The sequence below is a fragment of the Drosophila ananassae genome, chromosome XL (genome assembly GCF_017639315.1).
Source record: "Drosophila ananassae strain 14024-0371.13 chromosome XL, ASM1763931v2, whole genome shotgun sequence".
NCBI classification, from domain to species: domain Eukaryota; kingdom Metazoa; phylum Arthropoda; class Insecta; order Diptera; family Drosophilidae; genus Drosophila; species Drosophila ananassae.
Genome location: NC_057931.1, coordinates 8,478,669 through 8,503,185, shown reverse-complemented (window position 1 = coordinate 8,503,185; position 24,517 = coordinate 8,478,669). Strand labels below are relative to the sequence as shown.

At 39.9% G+C, this 24,517-nt stretch overlaps 2 protein-coding genes across 3 annotated transcripts; one reads left to right on the top strand and one right to left on the bottom strand.

The window, feature by feature from the left end:
* Positions 1–155: 155 nt before the first annotated feature.
* On the top strand, positions 156–14,091 carry LOC6502093. Its single transcript, XM_001966194.4, is given in 4 exon segments — positions 156–260; positions 2,098–2,888; positions 7,935–8,120; positions 12,330–14,091. Coding segments are annotated over 3 exon segments (1,653 nt in total). The 5' UTR covers positions 156–260; positions 2,098–2,116; the 3' UTR covers positions 13,025–14,091.
* On the bottom strand, positions 13,523–24,142 carry LOC6502319 (plexin domain-containing protein 2). Of its 2 annotated transcripts, XM_044717028.1 has the most exons (8): positions 23,926–24,142; positions 16,677–17,558; positions 16,301–16,510; positions 16,089–16,240; positions 15,946–16,018; positions 15,476–15,885; positions 15,352–15,369; positions 13,523–15,118 (listed from the first exon to the last, which is right to left on the bottom strand). In XM_044717028.1, the coding sequence occupies exons 1-8, from the start codon at positions 24,014–24,016 to the stop codon at positions 15,050–15,052; spliced, it is 1,905 nt and encodes a 634-aa protein (XP_044572963.1). In that variant the 5' UTR covers positions 24,017–24,142; the 3' UTR covers positions 13,523–15,049. The 2 variants fall into 2 exon arrangements, with proteins under 2 accessions (XP_044572963.1, XP_001966228.1); XM_001966192.4 differs by lacking the exon at positions 15,352–15,369 and having other exon boundaries at positions 23,926–24,140.
* Between the last annotated feature and the right edge of the window lie 375 nt (positions 24,143–24,517).

Below are 24,517 nucleotides of genomic sequence, written 5' to 3'. Positions count from 1 at the left end.
CTTAGTCTGATTTTTATTAAATTGAAATAATTTGAAAAACCTTTGGTACATTTTCTCTTAAAACAGCGCATGTCTTCATAGTGGAAAGCAAGAGCCACTTCTAAGAGAACTTGCCCCTTGTGGACTTGCCTCGTGCCTCGTATAAATAGCTGTTGGAGTGCCGCTGTGGCCGCAGTTTCATTTTGAACTTGCGGCGAGGCGGTCGTTTCCAAGATCCCAAAAGGAAAGGACCCTTTTCAAAATACGAAAAGGACGACATCGTACGTAAATCTAACGGTATTCCGCGCGATCCTTTTTTTCAAAAAAACCTTACTGGCGTTTTCCAAATTTTTTTTATCTTATTTTTCTGTGTCTCTAAACTGAAAACAAAAAAAATAAAAACAAAACTAAAATTTTAAAATAGAGAAACAAGTCGAGTGCCAAAAAGTATGCTTTAAATTTTGAATGGACAGTCGACCTACGACATTATCCTTGTAGAGCGCGAAAAAGGACAAGGGACGTGCCTTCTCTGAATGAGTTTCTCTGTGAGTGTGTGTGTGTTGGATTTTGGGTTTTTGGGGTTTTGGGGTGTGCGTGTAAGTGTGATTTTGTATCTAAAACCCAAAAACTATACTAGATTAGACCAAAACCCATGTCCCATGTCGCGAAACACTAGATTTTTCAAATCAAACACAGAAAGAAATAGTTTTTTCAAGGAATTTTTGAATTTAATGAAGATTTAAGGGCTTATTTAAGGCAGTTTTTAAATAAATAATTTAAGATTATATTTGGAATATTTTAGAAAAAATAGATAGACCCAAAAAAAAATATCTATGTTGGGAATTTTTATGGGAATTAATATTTCTTAATAAAAACTTTATTGAAAACTAAAAAATATATTTAAATAAAGCTATTAAAACTATAAATTATTACTTGAACTAAAAACTATTAAAAGAAATATTAAAAACTAAATAAAAATAATAATACCTAAGCTTTGCTTTAAAAATCTTTTTAAAATAAAAAATTTTACGAATCATCCTCCAAAATAATTCTCAGTGCACCCAAAACGAATCGTGCTTTTCCATTTAATTGTGTTCCCTTGTGACAAAAATGGAATAGGAATAGGAATAGGAATCGGAATGGAAATGGGAGTGGGATATAGGAGTGGGTATGTGAATGGGATACCCTGTCCTGGGACAAGGATGTGGAGCTGAGAGGATGTCGATTTGGAGGAGAATGGTACTTCACTTCGATTCAATTCGATTTGCCGTAATGAGGCTAGTCCACGGCCATCCCCCCCCCATGCAATAGTTAACATATTTTTATGGCCTGTTGTCGCCAAAGTGTCCTATCGCCCCTCCCTGCCACCCTATCCTGCCGCAGGCAGTATGCCCCATGCCACATGGCCCTCGATGGCATCGGTTTCAAGTGGCACTGGAGCTGTAGCTCCTCTCCGGATTGCTCACTTGATGGCCCAAATGTTTGTGCTCTTGGGACTTGGGATTTTGGGAGGTCAAGTGTTGCTCGCTTTTTTGGGCAATAGGGTTCGGGTCCATTTCAACTGGCCACCCCTCCCAGCTCCCCTCCCGAATCAATTGCTTACATCATTTCTGGGCCTAACAGAGACATATTTTGCCAACAATTACAATAATCAAGATCATAAAGAGTTGGCCATCTCGAGGGAACAATAAATATTATTTTTAGAACTCTAGGTTAGGTGAGGGAAATTAAATATCCCTAATAAGGCAGTCCTAGGCAGTATTGAAGTGCCATCTGCCAGGATAAGCAAGGCTATTAAGTGCCTGTCCTGATCCTGTTCGAGGACCTAATGTCCCGAGACATTAACAAAGGAGTGGAGGGGAAGTGCTTCATTGATGGTCACGCTCGCAATCAATCGTGGTTGCTCGAAGTTTTTTTTTTCCTTGTGGCACAACCTCCGCCCCTGACCATGCCCCTGACCATGCCCCAAACCATGCCCCTAACAACGGCTGGGAAAGTGATTCATTAAAGCAATTAGCAGACAGTCCAGAGTGCAGAGTGGAGAGTGTCCTGTTGCCAGGATGCAGGACTCGGGCAAACAGTTAGCACCACTACATAGAAAACATACTTCTCTTGCAGACCGACAAGAGACAGCCAAATGCTCATTGAAATTTACGATTATGCTGCAAAATTATTAAACAATATGACCGCAACAGGAACCGGAACACAAACCGAAGCTGAAACCGAAACTGAAACCGAAACTGAAACTGAAACTGAATCTGAAACGGAGGAAATTAATAATCAATCCGTTGGGACAACATCAGAGCAGGAAGTGGCAGCCAGTGGCGGTAATCTAACGGTTAAACTACTCCAGGCCACCACCGGCAACGTGCGACACCTCCTCAATCGCACCCTGGCGACCGTGACAGCCGTAGCCCGCTCGAATCCCGCCCAGCACGTGCCCTTCCGCCTGCCCCTGCCACTGGCCCTGCCCCTGCCCGCTTTACTGCTCCAGGCCCTCGACGCTGCGGACGTGACCCGGGGCCAGCACATCGATCAGACTACACCGCATCCAGTGGTGAGTGGAGCCGGAGAGGACCTCCTGCCGCATGTCCTGGAGGCGCCACCACCACTAATGGCATTTAATGCCACAGTTGGCCCCGCCACCATCACAAATCCTTTGTCCACGGACCGGGTTGCTGATCGGGTGGAGGATGTCTACAGTGCTTTGAGCGGAGCCATGCCCACCGCCGGCAATCTCAGTGGTTTCATCGAATCCTCGACAACGGCGGCCAGATCGGTGCTGAGCAGCGCCCTGCCCACGCTGCCCACCCTGCCGGCCACCACGTTCCAGGCCCAGACAGTGGCCACCTTCATCTCGGCCACCGGAGGCAAGAATCGCCCCACCACCATAGTCCTTTATCCAACGGGTGAGTAGTCCTTGCAGGATTTTACTTTTATTTTTAGAAATAGTAAATAGATTAAGTTTCTTGTTAAAAGAACATGGCGACCGTGACACTCTAGTCACTTAGTATTCACAAATCTTTTCATTTTTTCTCACTTATCATATTTAAAACTTAAAATAAAATAACTTGAATATTAAAACACCATATTCAAGTCTTGAAATAAATGAAAAAACATAAAATTCCCCTAAAATGAATATGAAAAAGGAAATAAATTCGTAAAACTATCCACACCTGGCCTTCAACCACTTCCAATTACCATGACACCCATTGTTTATTTATCTTTCAGTCGTCAGTCCCACCATCAAATGGCATTTGAAAGTTTCTGGAATTCCCCTGCCATTCATTAAATCCCACTAATTATAGAAACTTATGGCTTGACAGCCTCTCTGACATGTTTATGAATTTTGAATTTGAAATTCCTTCAACGAGTGTCCTTCAAATGTGTTTCTCAAAACTTAACACAAACGATGACATTTGTAAACTATGCATTCCAATTAGGAGAAATTCAATTAAAGTGGCTTTATTGTGGGGTGGACTTGAGTGATAAGCTCGATGGAACAAAAAATTTATCACCAACTCTAAGCCAGTTTCCGTTTATTAAAAAGACTCCTAACTGGCTGGAGTTAATTAGGAAGGTTTGTCGACTGAATGAGCGAGTGAATAAGTGAATTAGTGACTGACAGAAGCGAGGATGCCTGTCTGTATTCATCCCGAGGACATCCCCAGGCCGATAATCAAATCAGTGCAGTCACTCACCCATCGAAGTCGTGTGCCTCAAAATCTAATCCTCCAGAGTCGCTTCCTGCGAGTCATCTAGGAACTCGGTGGCAATTAGTTGCCTCGTTGCTGGCGTTAATTTGCATGAGCTGACACCCGAGTCCTCATTATCCGCATCGACTCCGATGGCTTCGCCTCAACTTATTTTTTATAGTTTTTTAGGTCGTAGAAAGTTTGGCAGAAAGCCTCATCCGCATCATAGCCAGAGTCAGGAACAGAATCAGAATCAGAATCAGAAAGTTGGTCCTGGGAGTTGGGTCGCAGCAATTAGACAAGTCTAAGTCGCAGTAATTGCAAAGAGTCGCACTCAACTGTAGCTGTTGATTGTTTGGGGCAAGTGTCGCCTGTCAGGAGCTACATTTCTCTCAACTACACTGGGAAAAAATATATACAACAAATATTATAATTTCCTGAAATAAAAACAAAGATTTCTGAGGGATTTTAATGATTTACGATTATAGAATTTAATGAATAGACTTTAACTCTCCATCAAATATTTTATTTTCGAATAAAATCTACCCTTTTTTTTCAGTGTAAAAGTATAGACAGCTGGCGCCAAAGTCGCTGCCCCAAGCCGCTCACAAATTAGAGCCTTAAAGGCTGTTGGGTTGTCGTCTTTATTAAGGGAGGTGCTCTCCACTCCGCCTCCGCCAAAATATCCTTGCCCCTGCCCCAAAAAAAAAAGAAAAAAATGTTGACAACATTGTCGAATCTTCGCCAGCCTCCTTATCAGAATCATCCTGCCACAGAGCCCCGCCCACAATGGAAACCCACTCCAATCCGCTTTTCCGACATCGAGGAGCGACGACGTCAATGTCAGCGCCCTGAATGGCCTGTGGGCGTGGCACTCGAGTTCGAACCACCCACCCACCGCCCCCCCTACTCTTAACAGAAGAAAGAACTTTTCGCAAAAAAAAATAAAAATAAATAAATAAATAAACAAAAAAAGTGCGTAAATTCATCCGATAAAATGGTGTAACAGGAATGCGATGTCCTGCGTCCTTGAGCCTTCATCCTTCAGCTCCAATTGATAAGTTAACAATGCATTCTACTTAACGGATCCACTCGAATGCCACTACCCTACTTATTTTTGTTTAAATTCATTTTTTTATTGTGGAGGAACTTGAAGTTTAACAAAGGGCGCTACCGCATAATGTACGGCTAGATATAAGAGGATAGCTACAAGAATCTGGGCCTTCTATATAGTTTAAATTCGTAACAAAACCTATTCATTTGATTTACTTATTCATCTTATAACCACAAACAATTTATTTGTTATGTAATGCTATTTATTTGAAAGACCCTGACTTTGATCTGTGTCCTGTCAACCGCAGCAGGATGCGAGTAGTTTTGACTTTGATCCGGGCTGGGAACTTGCAATGTCCTTGCCCCGAAGACCGAATCGAAAAGTGAAACTTTGCAGGCACTATTTTAATCTAAACTATTTTGTAAAGTGAAGTCGTCCTGCCGGTAAATGCCTGAGGTTATTTAACTCGAAGGACTATAAGGATACCCCCAACCTACCCCCCTTTGGAGGGAGGTCGATTTGCGTACTTAACTCGCTTGTGGACTTTTGATGGGAATATTTCGAAATGTAGAAGTCACTTTGTATGGGCGCATCATATACTATATATATAGTAAAGTATGTATATTTAGTATATATACTAATATATAAGCAGTTGTATATATGTATGTATCTGTGTGTTTAGTGAATAAATTTCTATAGAGGTCCTTTGTTGTTGCCGATGCTGCCTTTTGTGATGTGCCTTTGTAGCGCATTCCACTGTCGACGTCAAATATGCAAACATTCAATTTCCATTCAAAGGCATCATCGATGGGCGTGGCAAGAGGCAGGATCAGGGAAGAGGAAGGAGGACAAGGAGGGCAGACAGGAGCAGGACTCGCGTTTGTCTGAGAGGACCCAGTCCCAGTCCCAGTCCCAGTCTCGGAGAAGCATTATTTTTATTGTATTTATTGAATATTTCAAGCATCAAACGATGCCTGATGACTCAGCTTGAATGGCAGATTCCTTGCTGCCTCCTCCTTTTGTCCTTTCTAATCCAGAGTCCAGGCAGAGTCCTTCCGCTCTCCTCCCGTGCCCTCCCCCCTTTCGCCATCAATTTGTGTAAATTTGAACTGTCACTTTGAAGGCGTTAATTGGATTCAGTGGCACTGACTCCCTCTGACTACCACCTCTCTTTCCTGCCTCATCTCAAGGGTTGGGAGCAGGTCCTTTTGCCCCCAAGGACCTCCAGTTGAGGACAAAAAAAAAAAAAATAACAACGCTGGGAGCAAATATTTTGTGACTGCAACCCAGATCGAACTCTCGAATTAAATCGAATGATGTCGTTGGTTTAACATCAAGTACTCCTAAAAACTGGATATCCTTATTGTATCGGGTGAGGGGTGGTTGAGGGGATGGGTGGTAGGATAAGGATAAGAAGCCAAGATCCTGAATCCACAAAGATAGCAATGGAACAAAATTTGTCGATAAATTGCTCGTTTTCAGCGCATAAATATTTATGAGAGTTTTAGGGAAATTTTAAAATCCAAGAAAATTGAAAAGAAAAATGGGGATTACTTGAAGCTACTTCTTTTAAATTAATTATAAATATTAAAGTTTAAACTTAAGGTATAAAAATATATATATTTTTAAATTTTTGTTTTTTTTTGTGCTATTGTTTTTGGTTAAAAAACACAATTTTGGCCATGGATTTTGTGGCTTAGATTAGAGCATCCGTTCTAGGAGGGTGGATGGTGGTTGCTGGGGTGGTTGGATTTGGAGGGAGGGGGTGGCTTTGGAGGATGCTAAATTAGGTCGGAAAAAGGCCAAAGAAGAGCAGGGCCACTAGTCTCCTTTATAAGGAGCTACCCAGGTTGTCCTGATCCTGGCTAGATATGCAAAACGACAAATTGAAACCACGAAGCCCGCCGAATAAATCGCACCAAGTCCTCTGGTTGTCTTTACTTAACCCTTGACAGGCCAAAGGGTATTTTAAGATAAAGAGTATAATTTAAAAAATATGTAGTAGTTTAAACATTAAATTATAAATAAAAATGAAAACGAAATAAGAAGTAGACTCTTATTTAAATAGGGATATTTCTGGGATGATAGTAAATTATGAAAATATTATCTTAAGGACTAAGAGACTAGTACTGATTTAAGGAAATATTTATAAAATTAAGAATTAAAATAATAAAATCCTAAGATAAATCCTAAGGTCAGCCAAGGGTTAAGCTGAAAGGCTAAAGGAGTAGGACTTGCCTTCGAGGCTCATGACTAAAAGCCGAAATTAAAAAGCCAAACGAATTGTGAATGAAGGGAAATGCAAATGGCGCGAACGGAATGCGGCCCAAAGCCTTTTTGGCCTTATTCTTCTTACTCCCCCTCCCTGTCTACCTTCCCCTCCCTCTCCCACGCTCCTTTTATGTCTGTGTAGATAAAGTGTTGCCTACTTTTTTGGGCGGCCATGCGAATTCGAGGCCATGCAAATGAACCGGAGATGAGCTCCGGAATTATGAGCTCTGCCGGCAGTCGGGTTTATTGTGATAAAATAAACATATAAATAAATAATCCAGACCCCGGGGACCTGACCACAGCAATTAGGCAAATATGTACAACGAGTGGGGCAGTACAACCATGCCCCCCAGGAATCCTGCCGCGGAGGCGTTGACAGACCAAAATCGAGGCGATTAACATTCATGCAACATTTGGCACGAACAACATTTTACGGCTGTGGTCCGGTGGGGGGCAAGGTCACCAGGCCAGTGGGTGGAGCGGGTTTACCCGATAAGATAATAAAATCTTTGGTGTCAGCTCAGATAGCTCAGAGTACTAGTTTTTATAATTTTTTTTTTCAAATTTAGTGTCTCACACACTCTGGAGTGTTTAAGAAATCTATTTAATTTCTATTTTTATGCGTTTTTCTGCATTTATGCAGTTTTTAGTACGAATTTTAGAGAGATTTTTATGTCTCACAGTTGATGTGTCGATTTTCCAAAGGACACGTTCCTTTTACGACCAACCAGGGTGGTGCTAACCAGGTTATTGTTTTCCGGATTACTCCTCAAGGTTGCCTTTAAGGTTTCATTTAAGTTTGGAAAGTGTTGAGTGAAAGTACTGGCTTTATGACTATATTTTAGTTTAAATAAAATGTTAAAAAAATATTTAAAATATTTTATAAGAAATATATGATCTGTATCTCATTATAAACTATTTTTTCCTATTTCTAGTTTCTCCCGAATCGATCGTTATACCGATCGTCTCCTGCATTTTTGGCTTCCCCATCCTGGCCCTGATCGTGATCTGCTGCCTCCGGCGGAGGGCCAAGCTGGCCCGGGAACGGGATAGACGAAGGAACTACGATATGCAGGACCATGCCGTCAGCCTGGTCAGATTTAGTCCAATACATAGGCTTAGTGAGTTTGAATGTTTGTCGTGTAATGTGTGTACGAACGTTTTTTTCTTTCTTTCTTTCTCTTCTTTTATTTGTTTTTAATTATCCTGGCTCTCTAATTATTCTGGTTATATGTATATCCTGTGGGCATTATCCGGTTAACTGGCTAGCAGCCCATCGCCGATCGAATGACTTGTCCGCATTTTCACTAACAGAGTCAAAGAAATAAGTCCATTCCGTACATCCCATCCATCCCATTCTACCATCCATTATTATCCTTTTAATCCTTTTTTGCATCAAGCACTGGAATATGCACTCTTTTTAGCCATCTTTTCTGCCATTTCCACCATTTATCCATTTATCCTCTTGATGTTTGCCATGCCGTAGCCATCTAGAATTACCATATAACCTTGTCTGCCGCCGATCGGCTATTGTTCTTCTCCTCCTCGCCAGCATAACGTAATTTTAAGTTCACAAACAAAACTACAAAATACGAGATAAAAACCTGAAATCCAAAAAAAAACAGTGAAGCACTACAGACAGATAATAGTAAAATGCCCGACGCATCATCACCATCATAATCAGAGTGTGTGCTTCCCAGAGCCCGCATGGCCGAAATGGTCTCTGCCCCCACGTCCTTGTACCACTTTCAACGCCCCCCCTATCAGCCTGCCCCTGCCCCCTTTTACCTGCCCCTTCTGGCACGCCCTCCAGCCTCGCCCACTCACCTGAGCCACCAGACCGGCATTGTCAGTCGCAACGTTGCCAGTCCACTGCAGAATCAATTACGAATTCCTACTGAGCGCAACATTAGCCACATAAGGGGGGCCCTTAATCTACACAGGCAGAAACTGATTGGTCCTTTCAGTTTTCAAATGGAAATTGACTTTCCTAGCTTATCCTTCCGATGCATCCTTCCGATCCACATAGCTCTGCCAATTTCTATCCGATCGGGAAATAAAGTACCATTTTGTAATCAGGGCTCGAAATACCTCGATTCCTCATTCAAAATATTGCCTAAAACCCATTTTAAAATTTTTTCAATTTTTCCAAGGGGTACCCCCACGAAATCTATGGTTTTCGCGATATCCCCCATCTGGCCACCTTCCGATATGCATAGCTCTGCCAATTTCTATCCGATCGGGAAATAAAGTACCATTTTGTAATCAGGGCTCGAAATACCTCGATTCCTCATTCAAAATATTGCTTAAAAGCCATTTTAAAATTTTTTCAATTTTTCCAAGGGGTACCCCCATGAAATCTATGGTTTTCGCGATATCCCGTATCTGGCCACCTTCCGATGTGCATAGCTCTGCCAATTTCTTTCCGATCGGGAAATAAAGTACCTTTTTGTAATCAGGGCTTCAAACACCTCGATTCCTCATTCAAAATATTGCCTAAAACCCATTTTAAAATTTTTTCAATTTTTCCAAGGGGTACCCCCATGAAATCTATGGTTTTCGCCATATCGCGTATCTGGCCACCTTCCGATGTGCATTGCCTAAAACCCATTTTAAAATTTTTTCAATTTTTCCAAGGGGTACCCCCATGAAATCTATGGTTTTCGCGATATCCCGTATCTGGCCACCTTCCGATGTGCATAGCTCTGCGAATTTCTATCCGATCGGGAAATAAAGTACCATTTTGTAATCAGGGCTCAAAATACTTCGATTCCTCATTCAAAATATTGCTTAAAAGGCAATTTAAATTTTTTTCAATTTTTCCAAGGGGTACCCCCATGAAATCTATGGTTTTCGCGATATCCCGTATCTGGCCACCTTCCGATGTGCATAGCTCTGCCAATTTCTTTCCGATCGGGAAATAAAGTACCTTTTTGTAATCAGGGCTTCAAACACCTCGATTCCTCATTCAAAATATTGCCTAAAATCCATTTTAAAATTTTTTCAATTTTTCCAAGGGGTACCCCCATGAAATCTATGGTTTTCGCGATATCCCCCATCTGGCCACCTTCCGATATGCATAGCTCTGCCAATTTCTTTCCGATCGGGAAATAAAGTACCTTTTTGTAATCAGGGCTTCAAACACCTCGATTCCTCATTCAAAATATTGCCTAAAATCCATTTTAAAATTTTTTCAATTTTTCCAAGGGGTACCCCCATGAAATCTATGGTTTTCGCGATATCCCCCATCTGGCCACCTTCCGATATGCATAGCTCTGCCAATTTCTTTCCGATCGGGAAATAAAGTACCTTTTTGTAATCAGGGCTTCAAACACCTCGATTCCTCATTCAAAATATTGCCTAAAACCCATTTTAAAATTTTTTCAATTTTTCCAAGGGGTACCCCCATGAAATCTATGGTTTTCGCGATATCCCGTATCTGGCCACCTTCCGATGTGCATAGCTCTGCCAATTTCTTTCCGATCGGGAAATAAAGTACCTTTTTGTAATCAGGGCTTCAAACACCTCGATTCCTCATTCAAAATATTGCCTAAAACCCATTTTAAATTTTTTTCAATTTTTCCAAGGGGTACCCCCATGAAATCTATGGTTTTCGCGATATCCCCCATCTGGTTACCTTCCGATAAGCATAACTCTGCCAATTTCTATCCGATCGGGAAATAAAGTACCATTTTGTAATCAGGGCTCGAAAAACTTCGATTCCTTATTCAAAATATTGCTTAAAAGCCATTTTAAAATTTTTTCATTTTTTCCAAGGGGTACCCCCATGAAATCTATGGTTTTCGCGATATCCCCCATCTGGCCACCTTCCGATGTGCATAGCTCTGCCAATTTCTATCCGATCGGGAAATAAAGTACCATTTTGTAATCAGGGCTCGAAATACCTCGATTCCTCATTCAAAATATTGCCTAAAACCCATTTTAAAATTTTTTTAATTTTTCCAAGGAGTACCCCTATTATAATATCGTGATATTGGACTTATAACTTTTTTTCCGAGTTTCTCATCCTGTGGCACCTGGCATTGTGGCAGCGAATGAAAGGAAAACGATAGGAAAGCGGCAACAGTCCGTTCCCCAAAAAGAGGCAAAAAAAAACACGGAGACGACTGTTGCCAGCCACTCAATAAAGCGGAGCACACGCACACCAACACACCCGACGTGCGCGTGTGTGTGTGAGCTGTTTTACATGTGTTTGTTACCGTTAGAGGGGGCTAGTGGTGGGAGCCTGCATTTGCATTGCATACCTTTGGGCGCTCGTTGCCCTCGTTTGCATATCGCAGAGAACACAAAAAACACAAAAAATGGGCCAAGCGTAGCAAGGAAGCTACAGAAACAAGAAAAACAAGAGAAAACTAGCAAAAGCTCGCCTTTTTAGCAATGCGGCACGCTACATCCCCCAACTACTACAGCCCCCTCGCCCCACACAACAGTGCTGTCGTAGCTGACAAGTCCACTAACCCGCGCTGTCGTGTGAGGATTTCATTGCTTTCTGCACGCACGCACACTACCGCGCACATAACTGTAAATTTCATATTCCGAGCGCCACTTCAGCTCCCAAAAAGAAGAAGACTACACTGTGAGAAGGTTTTGGGAGAAAAGATTTTAAAGCTTAAACTTTGTTAAAAAAAAAAATTAAAAAACTTGATTGTTTAATTCCTGAAAGAATTAGTAGAAAAAAAAATCGAATATAAAAATAACTAACTTAATAGATTTTACATTTTTCTAAGCTATAATCCACCTTTTAAAATTATAAAACAAATAACTACTAGATAACTAAAAAACTTTATAATTATGCTTTTAGTTTTATATATTTTTAAACCCTTTTTTTTTAATTTTTTCTTTCACTGTACATTAAAAAAGCGACAATGATGAGGGTGACAAAAAACAAAGGCCTCCAACCGCAAACTGTCGCTTCTTGGCCCCGAAAAAAAAGGAAACAACAACAAAACAGTTTCCTTTAAATCCTCCCAAAAGGACACAGAGACAGGAATATGAATATATATATTTTTTAAGATTTTAGGGACTAAAAGGAAAAAAATATAGGATTTTAGAAACATTTATTCTTAAATTTTTTCTTAAATAAAAATTAAGATTATAATAGAAAGTCTATACAGTAGCACTTGCACTTCTCTTGTGGCACTTGTGGCATATCCTTGATTTCCATTTATTATTTCCTTTCAACTTGTGGCACGTTTTCAATTGTTCGCCTTCAGAAATCAAAGATTTCACCCAGCATAGTTCATCCTGACATCCTTGACAGATCCTTTTGTTATCCTTTTTGGCTAATCGATTCATATTCCGTTCCATAGATTACCGATCGTCGCGAGCTATCAGTCTACGTCCTGAACGAAGCCTAAGCCAGGGATTCACGTCCTTGGAACTGGACACCGTGCTGGAGGAGCGCTGCAGCGACGTGGAGCAGACCCAGACGGAGATCCTTAACTCCGAATCGCCCATGGACACCACCTCCTACAAGATGTCCTTCTCGTCGAGCTAACAGTTAGCCAAGCCCGTGCCGGTACAGGACCAGGCACCCGATCCCTTTCCCACTGACATGGGCCACCAGGTGGTGGCCACCACCAGACCTCATCCCAATCTCCATCCTCCTCCTCCCGCGTCCAGATCCCCGCAATTGCTGCAACCGCCGCAGCTGAGGAAGGCGGCAAGTGTGAGGGAGGCAGCTGCTCCCCATGATCCGGCCGCTCTGGCCAAGCGTCGGAGTCGCCTCCACGAGCTGAGGGCGGCCAGCAGTAGTGGCGCCGGCAGCAGTGCCAGTGCCAGTGGCAGTGAGGCAGCTGCCGCCTTTGGGAAACGGGAATCGAAGCGGGACAAGTCCCGCAAGGGTGGAGGAGCTGGTGGAGGAGCTAGTGACTCCCCGGCGATGCGGAAATCTCACTCCCTGGACGCCGCCGAAAGCTATTCGCTGGCCAGCATCCAGGCACCACTTTGGGTGACCCTCACCAATGCCAGGACCATCGAGGAGCTGGCCCAGCAGAAGCTCTAAAGGAGTCTAGTCTCCCCCCTTGACTGACCCGTCCCCCACCAAAAAAAATTATTAAAAATGAAATCACCTCCAGAATCCTCAACCCCGCCTCTGTAAATTTTAAATGTTTAGATGGAAATTGTAATTACAATTTAGTGGCATTACTAAAAAAAAATCAAACAAAATCAAAATCAAAAAACACAAAAATCTCAAAAAGAAAATCATAAATATTATATTTTATTCATTGAATAAAGCTAAAAAAATTAAATTAAATGTAAAATTAAATGGAATTAAAGACCAAACGAAATAGTCCAATAAATAAAATTGAATGTGAAAAGATAATATAAGTTTTTTTTTTATTATGAATAAATTTAAAAAAATGTTAATGGCAAATTATTTATTTTTTAAGGTTTATTTATAATATCATACCATACTTACTTTAAACTGTTTTTTTAGTATGTATTATTTTTGAAAGTAAAAATTTCATTAATATATTTATAAGAGAATAACACAATTTTATTAAATTTCTTTTAATTTTTTATTTAAATTATCATGTATACATTAGAAGAGCTTAAAATACAAATTTAATTTCTTTATCAAAATACATTGTTATACAATTTCCTTAGTTGTTGTCGCTTGCATGCTTCTTGTTGTTGGGTTTTTAATTCTGTTTTTAATCTGATTTTTTAATTATTTTTCATTACTTTTTTTTTTTTTGTAATTTTAATTTTTATTTTATTGAGATATATAGTACAATCTAATAATTATATTCTCTCCCGGACTCACTTAGTTAATTATGGGTTTTAGTTTAGCTTTGCACACACCGCATTCTAGTTATAGTTTTGTTCCATTTTTCCATTTTTATATAATCATTACATACATTCAATATATATATATATATATATATATATAATTCTTGTTGTCTTTGTTTTTCATTTGTAATATTAATTAATAGAAAAAAATACTAACAAAAAGAAGAGGTTGTCTTGGATATATATCTTCACATACATGCGCAGATCTATCATATATATATATATATTTTTTTTTTTTATAAGGGCTACACATAAATCTTGCATATAATACAGTAAGAACTGCCACACACACTTAAAAAAAAAACAGTAAAACAGACGATACGAAATTGAAAATTACAAAAAATCATAGATTGTGGAAGAATTCTTCTGTTCTTTTTCCCTTTCTTTTTGGCGAAGAGAGCAGCAAATTGAGAAAAAAAAAAATATACAGTCCTCCCTCTCGCCCTTCTTAATTTTTTCTATTTTTTTTGTTTTGTTTTTAATTAAGGGTTAAAAAAACATTAAAAAATAAACTACAAGTTGAGCCAAGAAAACAATTGAAAGCACTTTGCCCTGTGTGTGTGTGTGTGAGATTTGTTTTTTCCAGTGTATATAGTTTCGGGTGGGGAGTACGGGTCTATGGGTCCAAAAGGTAAAAGGTAAACGGATAGGATAAACGGATAAAAGATACAATAAACATCACTTGCTGCTGGCAGTCATCTAATTTTTTGTTCTTTAAAATTTCCCTTATTTTTTTTGAGCAGTTTTTCAGAAAGGGGGGGTACTGGTTCACCTTAGAAATTTATAATATTTCTATTGCTTTTTTCTTCTTTGATTCTCGACAGAATTTATGCAAAAAATCTCAACAGTCAGTACATTAGAATATTCATAAATCTCTTGTCTTTTTTTAGGTGGTGAGGGTTGGGAGGGCTAATAGGAGGGGGTTTTTGCTTAGAAACATGGAAAATCACATGGCAGAATCGCCAACAAACAATTCTGTGTGTCTCTCAGGGATTTATGGATCAATTATACAATCTTATTTAATTTAAAAATAATTATTTTGATGGCGATTTTGCATTCGGTTCCATGTTCCATATATTATTGTTGGATGGTATTGCTTTATTTGAGGGGACTTCCATTTCCGGTTCTATTGTTTCCTTGCTTCCGGCATTTCCGCCATTTCCGGCACATCCTTTTCCTAGATCTCTTGCTCTATCCACTATCCCTCTTCGTCGCCGACGATCATCGGTGCCTCCTACATGTGTATCGTGGCCGCCGTATAGCGCGCCTCTCCACGCCTCCAGGACCATTGGCTGGGACGGAACTATATAGAAGATAACGAAAATATTAATATATATCATAATATATAGAGTATTTTAAACAGAAAGATTGAAACAAATAGCTAATAAACATAACTAAAGATTGCTTTTTGTTTTAAAAACATAATTCTTCAGAGAAAAAGAGATCTGATCAGAGAACTATATCCATATATCTCTGTAATACTGATCCAAAATTACAAGAAAATAAAATATATAACTAGACTTTGAAGCCACAAACCTGATGTAAGTGCTTGGACTGCATGGAATTGAAAGAAACATACAGATCAGAGGTTTAATAAGCTATATCCTTAATCTATATCCTTAATCTATATCCTTATATATATCCTTAATCTAATCCTAACCTGGATAAGCAGCTGACCGCTCTTTGTATGCGGATTGCGGTACGCATAGAACAGCCACAACGTCACCGCGAACACCAGACATATGGGCACCATGAATCCAAACGCCACGCCCACACTCTTATTCTCCGCCCCCGCCTGAGAGAGCTCGGCATTGCCCGCCTTGCCCTCCATATGGGAGCCATCGATGGTCACCGCCGGCCTCAACTTGTTGACGCCACTGGGCGATTGTGTGCTAACCACCGTGGACTCTGTCACCACGGAGCTGGCAGTGGCCGCCGTCGACGTGGCAGCGGAATTCGCCGGACTATCCGACTTGCCAGTGGCGCCATTCTGATCCTTGCCGGCATTGTTGCCCTTCTCCCCGAGGGCGGGGCAACTTTCCAGCACACCCACCGCCGCGGAATTGCAGCCTAGAAGAGAAAGGGATTTGGATTAAAGACTAGCCTTTGGAGAGTCTCTCCTCTACATACCCTTTTGTTCCCATTCGTGCTTCTTGCGATCGGTACCCGTGGAGCATCTGTTCAGCGCCGGGCACCAGAGACACTGTCAAGATACAAAATTTATTTCCAGATTAGTCGGATGAGCTAGAGGACTAGCTGTCCAGAGCACTCACCTTAAACGTTGTGTTGTGATTGATGCAGGATTGGCAGTCGTTGTAGCCGAGACAGGTGGGCAGGGCTGTCAGACGGATGATGGTGGCGTTGCCGATCTCCTGATGCTGGAAGGAGACTCGGTGGTACTCGTAGATAGTCTTACGGCGGGCAACTGGAAGTCAAAATATCATCCATTAGAGCTATATAGATCAGAGTTCCAAGGAATACTAACAGTAGAGATGCTTGTCAATGATGTAGGCATCGGAGAGGCCGACCTTGACGGGATGCATGGTGTCCTGGATGGCGTTGATTTGCGTTGGGATCTGGTAGTAGCCGAACACGATGTCACCGTTCTTGTGGAGCGTCACACTGAACGTAAACTTGCCGTAGCCCAGATTGTCCTGCAAAGTGACGTTCTCCCAAAGGGCCGTGAAAGAAGTTCCTGGAGATCAAGAGAAGACAGAGTAGAGTTTCAGGTTGAAAAGTGACTGAACTGGACCGGTCATTAGCTGGCCACTGGCCACTGGCCACTTGAGTCGGAATACATTTGAATACATAATTCCCTTTTGTTTTTTGGAAGCATATAACCTGATCTTTGAATGACTCACCATTGTCGTGCATCCGGACAAACGAATCATTGGAGATGCTCGTGTCAAAGTTGGCCATCAAAGGAGCTATGTACTGGGTGGCCGCCAGCCAGGAGTGGACATACTCCCCGGTGTAGAGGAAGCCGCCGGTGGCCACCGTAATATTCCGGACGTTGTGCCCATAGAAGGGGAAATCAAACTTCAGCTCCACGGTCATAGCCCGACGGTGGGATGAGGAGAGCATACTGTTCACGGATATGTTCTTGAGCTGATCCCACAGAGATGCGGCCTCCGCCTTGCTGACATAGATCGTACTGTTGTAGTATTCGTGGTTATCGGTGGTCTGCTGCAGTGACTCGTTCTTCACATTCTTCTCGATTTCATCCTCGGACACATCCACATCGTCCACATCGATGCCGGGCGATACTGTCGGCGAGGCTGTGGTGGAGGTGGTAGTGGTGGTGGTAACACCACCTCCCGCCGACGCTGCGGAGGCACCCACCTTCTTGGGGTAGCCGGATGGGGAGGCCAGCAGTTGGGTGGGCTTCTTGGCGGCCACATTGATGGAGGTGCCTGTGCCGATGGCCGATGATCCGTCGGCGTTCTGGACCGTGTAGTCCTTGCGTTGTCCCGTCCCGTTGACGCCCACGTTGTGGACGTTGTAGGAGACACTGCCGTCGGACGACTTGCCGCTGTCCACGGTGGTGACCGTCGTATCCGCCGACGTCGCGTTGCCGGCATTGATGCTCTGGTACTGGCTCTTGGCGTCTGGAGTGGCCGGTGGGGCGGGGGGTGCCCGGCGTTGGCGATGCAGTCGCTCACCCGTCGTCTGTAGACTCTCCACGCCGGCGGCATGTAGGTAGGGCAGTGATGGGTCGGAGATTTGATATGTATTTATGTTGGCTGCAAAGAAAAAGGGGAGAGTTTTAGTAAAGAAATATTTTTGGAGACTTTTCGGACTTTGGAGAGTAGGTTCGGACTTGTTTTAAGCCAAATTCTTGGCAGCCAACTGTAAAAAAAGGGAAAATATTCAATAACAAATATTTTTGGAGACTTTTCAGACTTTGGAGAATGAGTTCTAACATGTTCAGACATGTTTTAAGCCAAATTTGTGCCAACTGGCTATAAAAAAAAGGGAAAACTGTACTTTTGGAGACTTTTCAGACTTTGGAGAATAGTTCCCGACATGTTCAGACATGATTAGAGCCTAAAACTCTCATTAAAAGTTGCAATTAACTGGGAATTCTTGACGAAATTGCTTTTTTTAATTGTTTAAAAAAACAATTGCCACAAAAGCCATTAAGAACCGGCAAAGAAAGTTGCCAATTAAGCAGATAACTTGTTTACAAAATGGAGGGTTGTTTACAAATAGGTTCTCCAACAATTCAATTCTCACATATTCTGTATCTGTATCTTTATTTGTTTTTTATTTTATTTTAATTTTTTTTTTGTAAAACCGAGAATGTGTCGCAAGCCTGGAAACCGCATTCCGTGCCATTTAATGTGCTTATGTTGTAATTAACCTAACCGTTATTTAAGGCCCCCTCTCGATATCGATTTTCTATTTCCAATCTCATGACCCAAGTGTGTGTATACTTTTTGTAGGCAATGTACTTTGCACAAAAGTCCCCTCTCCCCGCTTCTGGGGAAGCCTCGGATATCGATTGCAATTTGCCAGCCAAGCGATACGCCTCCAAGGGGGGTTCTCAATTGTTGTTATTATTTTTAGGGCATTTGGCAAAAAAAAAAGGGGTTTTTTAAGAATTTATTTTCTACTTAAGATAGAAGATAGAAGTCTAAGATGGAATTATGTTCAGTAACTATCGATACTCTCTCTATACTCTACATACTAAGATCTGCAACTATCGATATACTATATATAGAATTTAAATTCTATCGATAAATTTTAAGAATTTATTTTCTATTGGAGATAGAAGATAGAACTCGAAGTTAGAACTATAATCTGAAACTATCGATATATTCTACATAATATGATCTGCAACTATCAATATAGAAAGACTATACTCTACATACTAAGATCTGTAACTATCGATAACTCTTTCTATACCCTACAATTAATCGTAGATCATTAAAGATTCTCTTATTTAATTATTCCAGTTCCAGTTCCAGTTTTCAGTTCCAAAGTCACCTCTCCAATCAAAGTGCAGCCGAGAGATCTTAACTTGGCACATATATAAGGCCATAACTGACGATCAATGATTCAGAGCAGCCTCAAAAGGGCCACCACCTGACTGCCAGCTCCCGATAGCTCTCCCCATACATCGTATATAGACACAACACCCCACATATCGTATATAGCCTCGCGTGACTGCACCCGATCCGATCCAATTGAACCCAGAGTTAATTGCTGTAAGTGGCGCTTTCAACTCTTGGAAACAATTGGCGTAAATTTATGCGGCACTTGATTGAAAACCGAAAACGGTTAGATTTTCCAAAAAAAAAAAAAAACAAACATTATTTCCTAGGAGGCTAGGGGGCGTGGCAATTTGCACAGTGACCTATTTTTTTTTTGGGGGGGAAGTCTGATTGCCAGATGACAACAAGGTGTGAAGGACGAAAAAATCAATCAATGGCAATCCAATATACATTTCTTTAAAGATTCTATAGAATATATCGAAATAATATATAATATATACATAGAAGCCAAGTGGATGCGTCATTTTGTCATCAATTGACTTGAAAAGTGACACAAAAGTGGAAGGGAAAGAAATGCGGTTTCGTGGTTCAATGTCAGTCAGTATTGTTTTTAATAAAAATAATATTTTTTATTAATTTATTATGAATAAGCCTTGCGGGGAGTCTATTTTATAGGTTTTTCCAGAAATGTTTATTACTTTTAAGACTTGAATCCTTATAAACTAGATCCTAACTCTCGTAACTCAGTACTCTATAGAAGAGAGTTCTTTTCTTTCATTTTATTATTATAATATTGTATTATGTACTATAATATATTATGTTGCAAGAATCAAGTAGTTCCCTTCACTTCCATCCTTATAAGCTAGATCCTAACTCTCATAACTCTCACAAATTACACATTATCATGATTATTTTAGTAAGAATATGGGGAAAAAACCCCTATAATACTATATAATCTTGGAAGAAACAAGTTGCTCCCTTGAGATAGCAGAGAATACTGTGCACTTCTGCGAATTATTCATTAAAAACTTGCATTATTTTCCCCCAGAGTCTAGATGTGTTTACGTTTGAAACAGCTTATCGCAGTTACGCTTATCTGGAACGTAAACGGGGTATTGTACTGTTCTGTCAATAAAGTAGAAAATTTATTGCCTTTTTGTACTTTTCGACAAATATTTGCGTTTTGAGGCAACAAAAATTAGAGCTATAATAGAGAATATTATAGATCGTAATAATTTTAATAATATATGTGTTTAGTTTCCTGTTCCAGAACTGTCTGTGGTGGTTTTTGGAAACCTATTGGGGGTACCTAGTTCCCTATTTTGGGCCAAAAGACAAACAGTTCTTTGTGGCCGTTAGGCGGAAAAGCTTATCGCCGTCGTCACATCACCTGCGGCACAGTTCGAAGCCAAACAAAGGCAGGTCGGTCGGTCAAAGTGAAGCTTTTTCTTTTTCTTTTTTTTGTTTTACTTCCAAGAATCGAACAACAGACGCAATAGATGGATGAACTGGCGCTAATGATGTTATTTCTTTCAGTTCCCATGGCTTTCAAGACCAAAACATTGACAAACGATGCAGTTTCAGTTGCAGATCTCAACAATGCTCTTCGGTTGTCTGAGAAGCTTCTTCTATAAATGGTAATGAGTTTCGGGGGATCTGAGATGAAAGAGCCAACTATCCACTTGTTTTCATAATTTTTTTGAGACTTGAACTTCAAAGATAAGAGCTTTTTAGAAAAAACGCAATAAGTAATACTGATTATACTAACAAACTAGGTGGAAAAATACTACAAATAATATTTAAAATACTTTCAAAGTTAAGATATTTGAAATATCATATTTTTCCGATCTATAACTAGGCTCCTAACTCAAAATATCTCTATATTTCATATCTCTTAACTCTTATTATATATTTCTTTTATATTTTTTGACTTTTGCATTATTTCTCAAGATAAAAAAATACTAAAAATATACTTCCAAAGTTAAGATATTTGAAATATTATACTTTCAAGATCTTTAAATATGATCCTAACTCAAGAAATCCCTCTTATAAGCTCCAAGAACCTGATTTAATTCATATTTCTCTCATATTTCTTAATTTTTTCATTATTTCCTCTCTCAAAAATGAGAATTAAAAACTCCAACTCGTCACAATTGTTATCTTGGAGATTTTCGACACCTGGTGGAGAGGTGGACGCCGCCGAGAGTTGGGAAACAGGTCGTTGGTCGTTAAAAGTGTGACTTTAGTGGATAGTTGGGGTCTCTTTCTTTGTCGCGGAAGAGACACTGAGGGGAACAGCAAACCAGTTATGATTGATCATCATCCAAGTAGGGAGTACCTCGCTCCACAGACTGGCAATTAAGTGGCTTAGATATCTGGAGTTATCTCGGAGATAGTGATACTATCTGATAGGAGGCCTCTTTAAATAATAATCCGCAAAGTGCAGTGGTAATTTTTGTCATAAAACTCCGGAACTTTGAGACTTTGTACTGGAATGGGAGGGACCAACTACTGGGCCTCTGTGAAGGAGTGATAACTCCGGACTCTGGACGAGATGGAGCCGCGCGGAATGCGGGCTGGGTGATAAGAGGCCTCTGGTGCCAGTAGCGGCCTGGGTTGGGGAATTCATAAAATCCACAACTGATAACTGCCTCGGGAGGGAAGATCGGTTTGCTGTTCGCTGAAATGTTGGCCATTCCGAAATGCAAATGCACTTTAACTGATGGCAAGTGAAAAGACTGGAAAATAAAGCAAACGATAAGCTGACAAAGAACACTGGAGCGCACCAACTGAGTCAACAGAAACCAAAACATATATCTACTTTATACTATATTTATATATTAAACTGTGCAAACACTTTGGAGACCAAAAATAATGGCAACCGGCTGACTTTTGGCTAAAATTCAGAAACGCAGAAAATAAAAAAAACCTAAAAACCTAATTGCGACGTAAGCGCTTTTTTTGTGGCTTTTATTTCTCTCTTTTTTTCTCTAGATTGCGTTTATCGGCTAATGGCATTTTAATTTTTTTAAATTTCAACTTCAGGGGGTAGTCTTTATGGAGGTAGTTTTTATATTTCAGACTGTAGATCGTTTAAAATCTAACAAAATATCTATTAGAACTGAAATACCGGTTCATAGAGCAGGTATTTTATCTGCAATATCTGTTTTACTATCGATAACTATCGATTAAATGTTTATTAACCATCTCTAGACAGCAATATCATCACATCCTAAAGAAAAATAGACAAGAAAAGGATAAGAAATAAACTACCGGTTCATAGCTCAGGTATTTTATTGTTAAAATCTCTAGTATAATCGATAACTATCGATTAATCAATTAACCATCTCAAGACATCAATATCTTTAGATCCTTAAGAAAAATAGTCAAGAAAAAGGTTAATAATTATAAATTAAAGACTAATTTGATAAAAAATATTATTTTAATGATATTTTTACAATTAATTCTAATTATAATCATTTAATTAAGCTCTTAACTTAGTTTTTCCTTCTTCTTTGGCTATTTTTTGTTTCAAAACTAAAAATATACAATTTTGAAAATGAAATAATTTAACAAAATCCAATCTTTTTTAATTTTTAAAATTAAAACTATATTCTAAACACTTTTTTCTTAATTTTAAGCCTTATTTGTAAAGCTATTTATTATTTGTAAACCCAAAAGAGTGGATTTTCACCAACTGGGCACAGAAAAATCGTCAAAAACCCTGTTTCTTGGAAGCTTTTTGTTACAAAAGTGTGTTTGCGTAGCTGTGGGGCTGTTGCAACAACAAATTATTTGTCATTTGGTGGGCTTTGGTGGAGTTGGGGGGGTTTTGGGGAAACATTTGTCTCTCAATATGGCTGGCAGATGGTATTAGGGGTAATTACAGTCCTACGAATTGCCCAACAACTGTGTGACTAACAAAGTCCATCAACTATTAGTTATAGTTTCGAAAAATCACAATTTCTTGGATCAGAATGGTGGTTCAGCAGCAGCAGCAGCAGGTGCAAGTGAGAGGGATGCAAGTGCAGTTATCCAGCAGCTGAGAGGCCGGCACACAAACACTCTTACAGCGTTGCCAGGTTAGTATTTTGTTATATTTTAAATAATTTTAATTTTTTTTTTGTCATTTTGCAGCGTTTTAAATTGGAAATTGCGACAAAAAAAAAAAATATAATAATGAGCCAGTCATGCGCCTTAATCAGAGTGCGCCACAAATTTCAATTGAAAATATGCAGGTTGTTTTCAGTTTTTCTTATTTTCTCTGTGTTTTGTTTTGCGCTTTTCATCTCTTCTCTCTCACTCTGTTCCTCTCTGCGCCCTCCCGCCCTCTTGGTGGCATGGTGGCGACGTCGCAGATGGAAAATTGTTGCACGTTAAGTGGAGCATGGCGCATCAAATGAATGCGGCGCACAAAACAAAAACTCGAAAATAAATGCTGCAAGGTGGGAGTTTATCATTTTTTTCTTATTTTTTTTTTTTTGATGGAGGTGTAGTGGGGAGGGGGGGAGTGCTATTTTCACACTCGACTGCTCTCTTGTACACTCTCGATTTTGTTTTTGTCGCTCTTGTTATTGTTGTTGTCAATTAACGCAGCAGCGCAGCTCACACACATAAAAAAAAAGTAATAATATAAATCAGAAAAAAAAAATACAATATGGCAGAGGTAAAAAAAATTTCACCATACGAATCACAAAAAAAGAGAAAAAAAAATCCCCAAAATGATGATTTGTCTTTTTTGTGTACAAACAACGGGCCATAAATACCCATCACTATGTACCATATACCATATAGTGGGGGTCTCCTGCACGCACTATGGGAATTTTATGTGCTTTTGTGTAATTTTATTATTTTTTTTAATTTTTTTTTTCTTATTTGAACTGCGTACAAGAAAAATAACAACAACCAGATTTACAGCCAACACACACACACACACACAGACACAACAAGCGAGGTGGATAAGTCAAAAGGTAAAAAAGAGACAAGACCAGGCAGAGAGAAAGAGTGAGAGATAGGAAAAAAAACGACAAAAAAAAGAGTGTGGGAGAAGAGGCACGGATTAGGAGTTCTTTTCCGGATACGAAGACGGACACTCCGGTTTAGTGACACTTACACCAGGCCGCCGTACTCTGGAACGCACCGCACACCGCTAATAGGATCGCAATTTGCGCGCACGCACTTCTCGCACCGAATTTCTTCGCCATTTTTTCCCGTGCCTGTTAGCAACCGTCCGCTCTTAGTGGAAATTACTTAGTGGGAAAAAAACACGAATCAACGACGTTTTTCGTATTTTTAAACACTTTTTTCCCGCTCTTTCCAGCACTGCTTTTCAGTGTTTCAAATAATTTATTATGATCTTTGTAACACTAAAATCCTGGCGTGGCGGGACTGATATTAAAATTTGGTATTAACTTGCATAATATTTTTCAACAAAATAGCAATATAAAGGAATATTTAACTTGAAAACTAAATAAAGATAAAAATGTATGTTCCTTATTAAATTTCATTAAAACTATTTAACTTTTTTTATTTATAAAAAAGTATTTTATTGGTTCTTCACTAACAATTATATATTTCTCTAAAAATAACTTTTTAAAACAAGACCAAACATAAGGATTATAAAAGAAAAGGTCTTTTAAGACTACAGGGAATATGTAATTTGCGAAACGTGCGAAAAAATACGAACCGGTAAAGTAGAATTCTTC

Coding starts and splice junctions, on each gene's coding strand:
- LOC6502319 (XM_044717028.1), bottom strand. CDS start 24,016: ATGGCGAAGAAATTCGGTGCGAGAAGTGCGTGCGCGCAAATTGCGATC. Junction 16,241..16,300: donor CATTGACAAGCATCTCTACT/GTTAGTATTCCT, acceptor TTTGACTTCCAG/TTGCCCGCCGTAAGACTATC. Junction 16,019..16,088: donor ATCACAACACAACGTTTAAG/GTGAGTGCTCTG, acceptor GTATCTTGACAG/TGTCTCTGGTGCCCGGCGCT.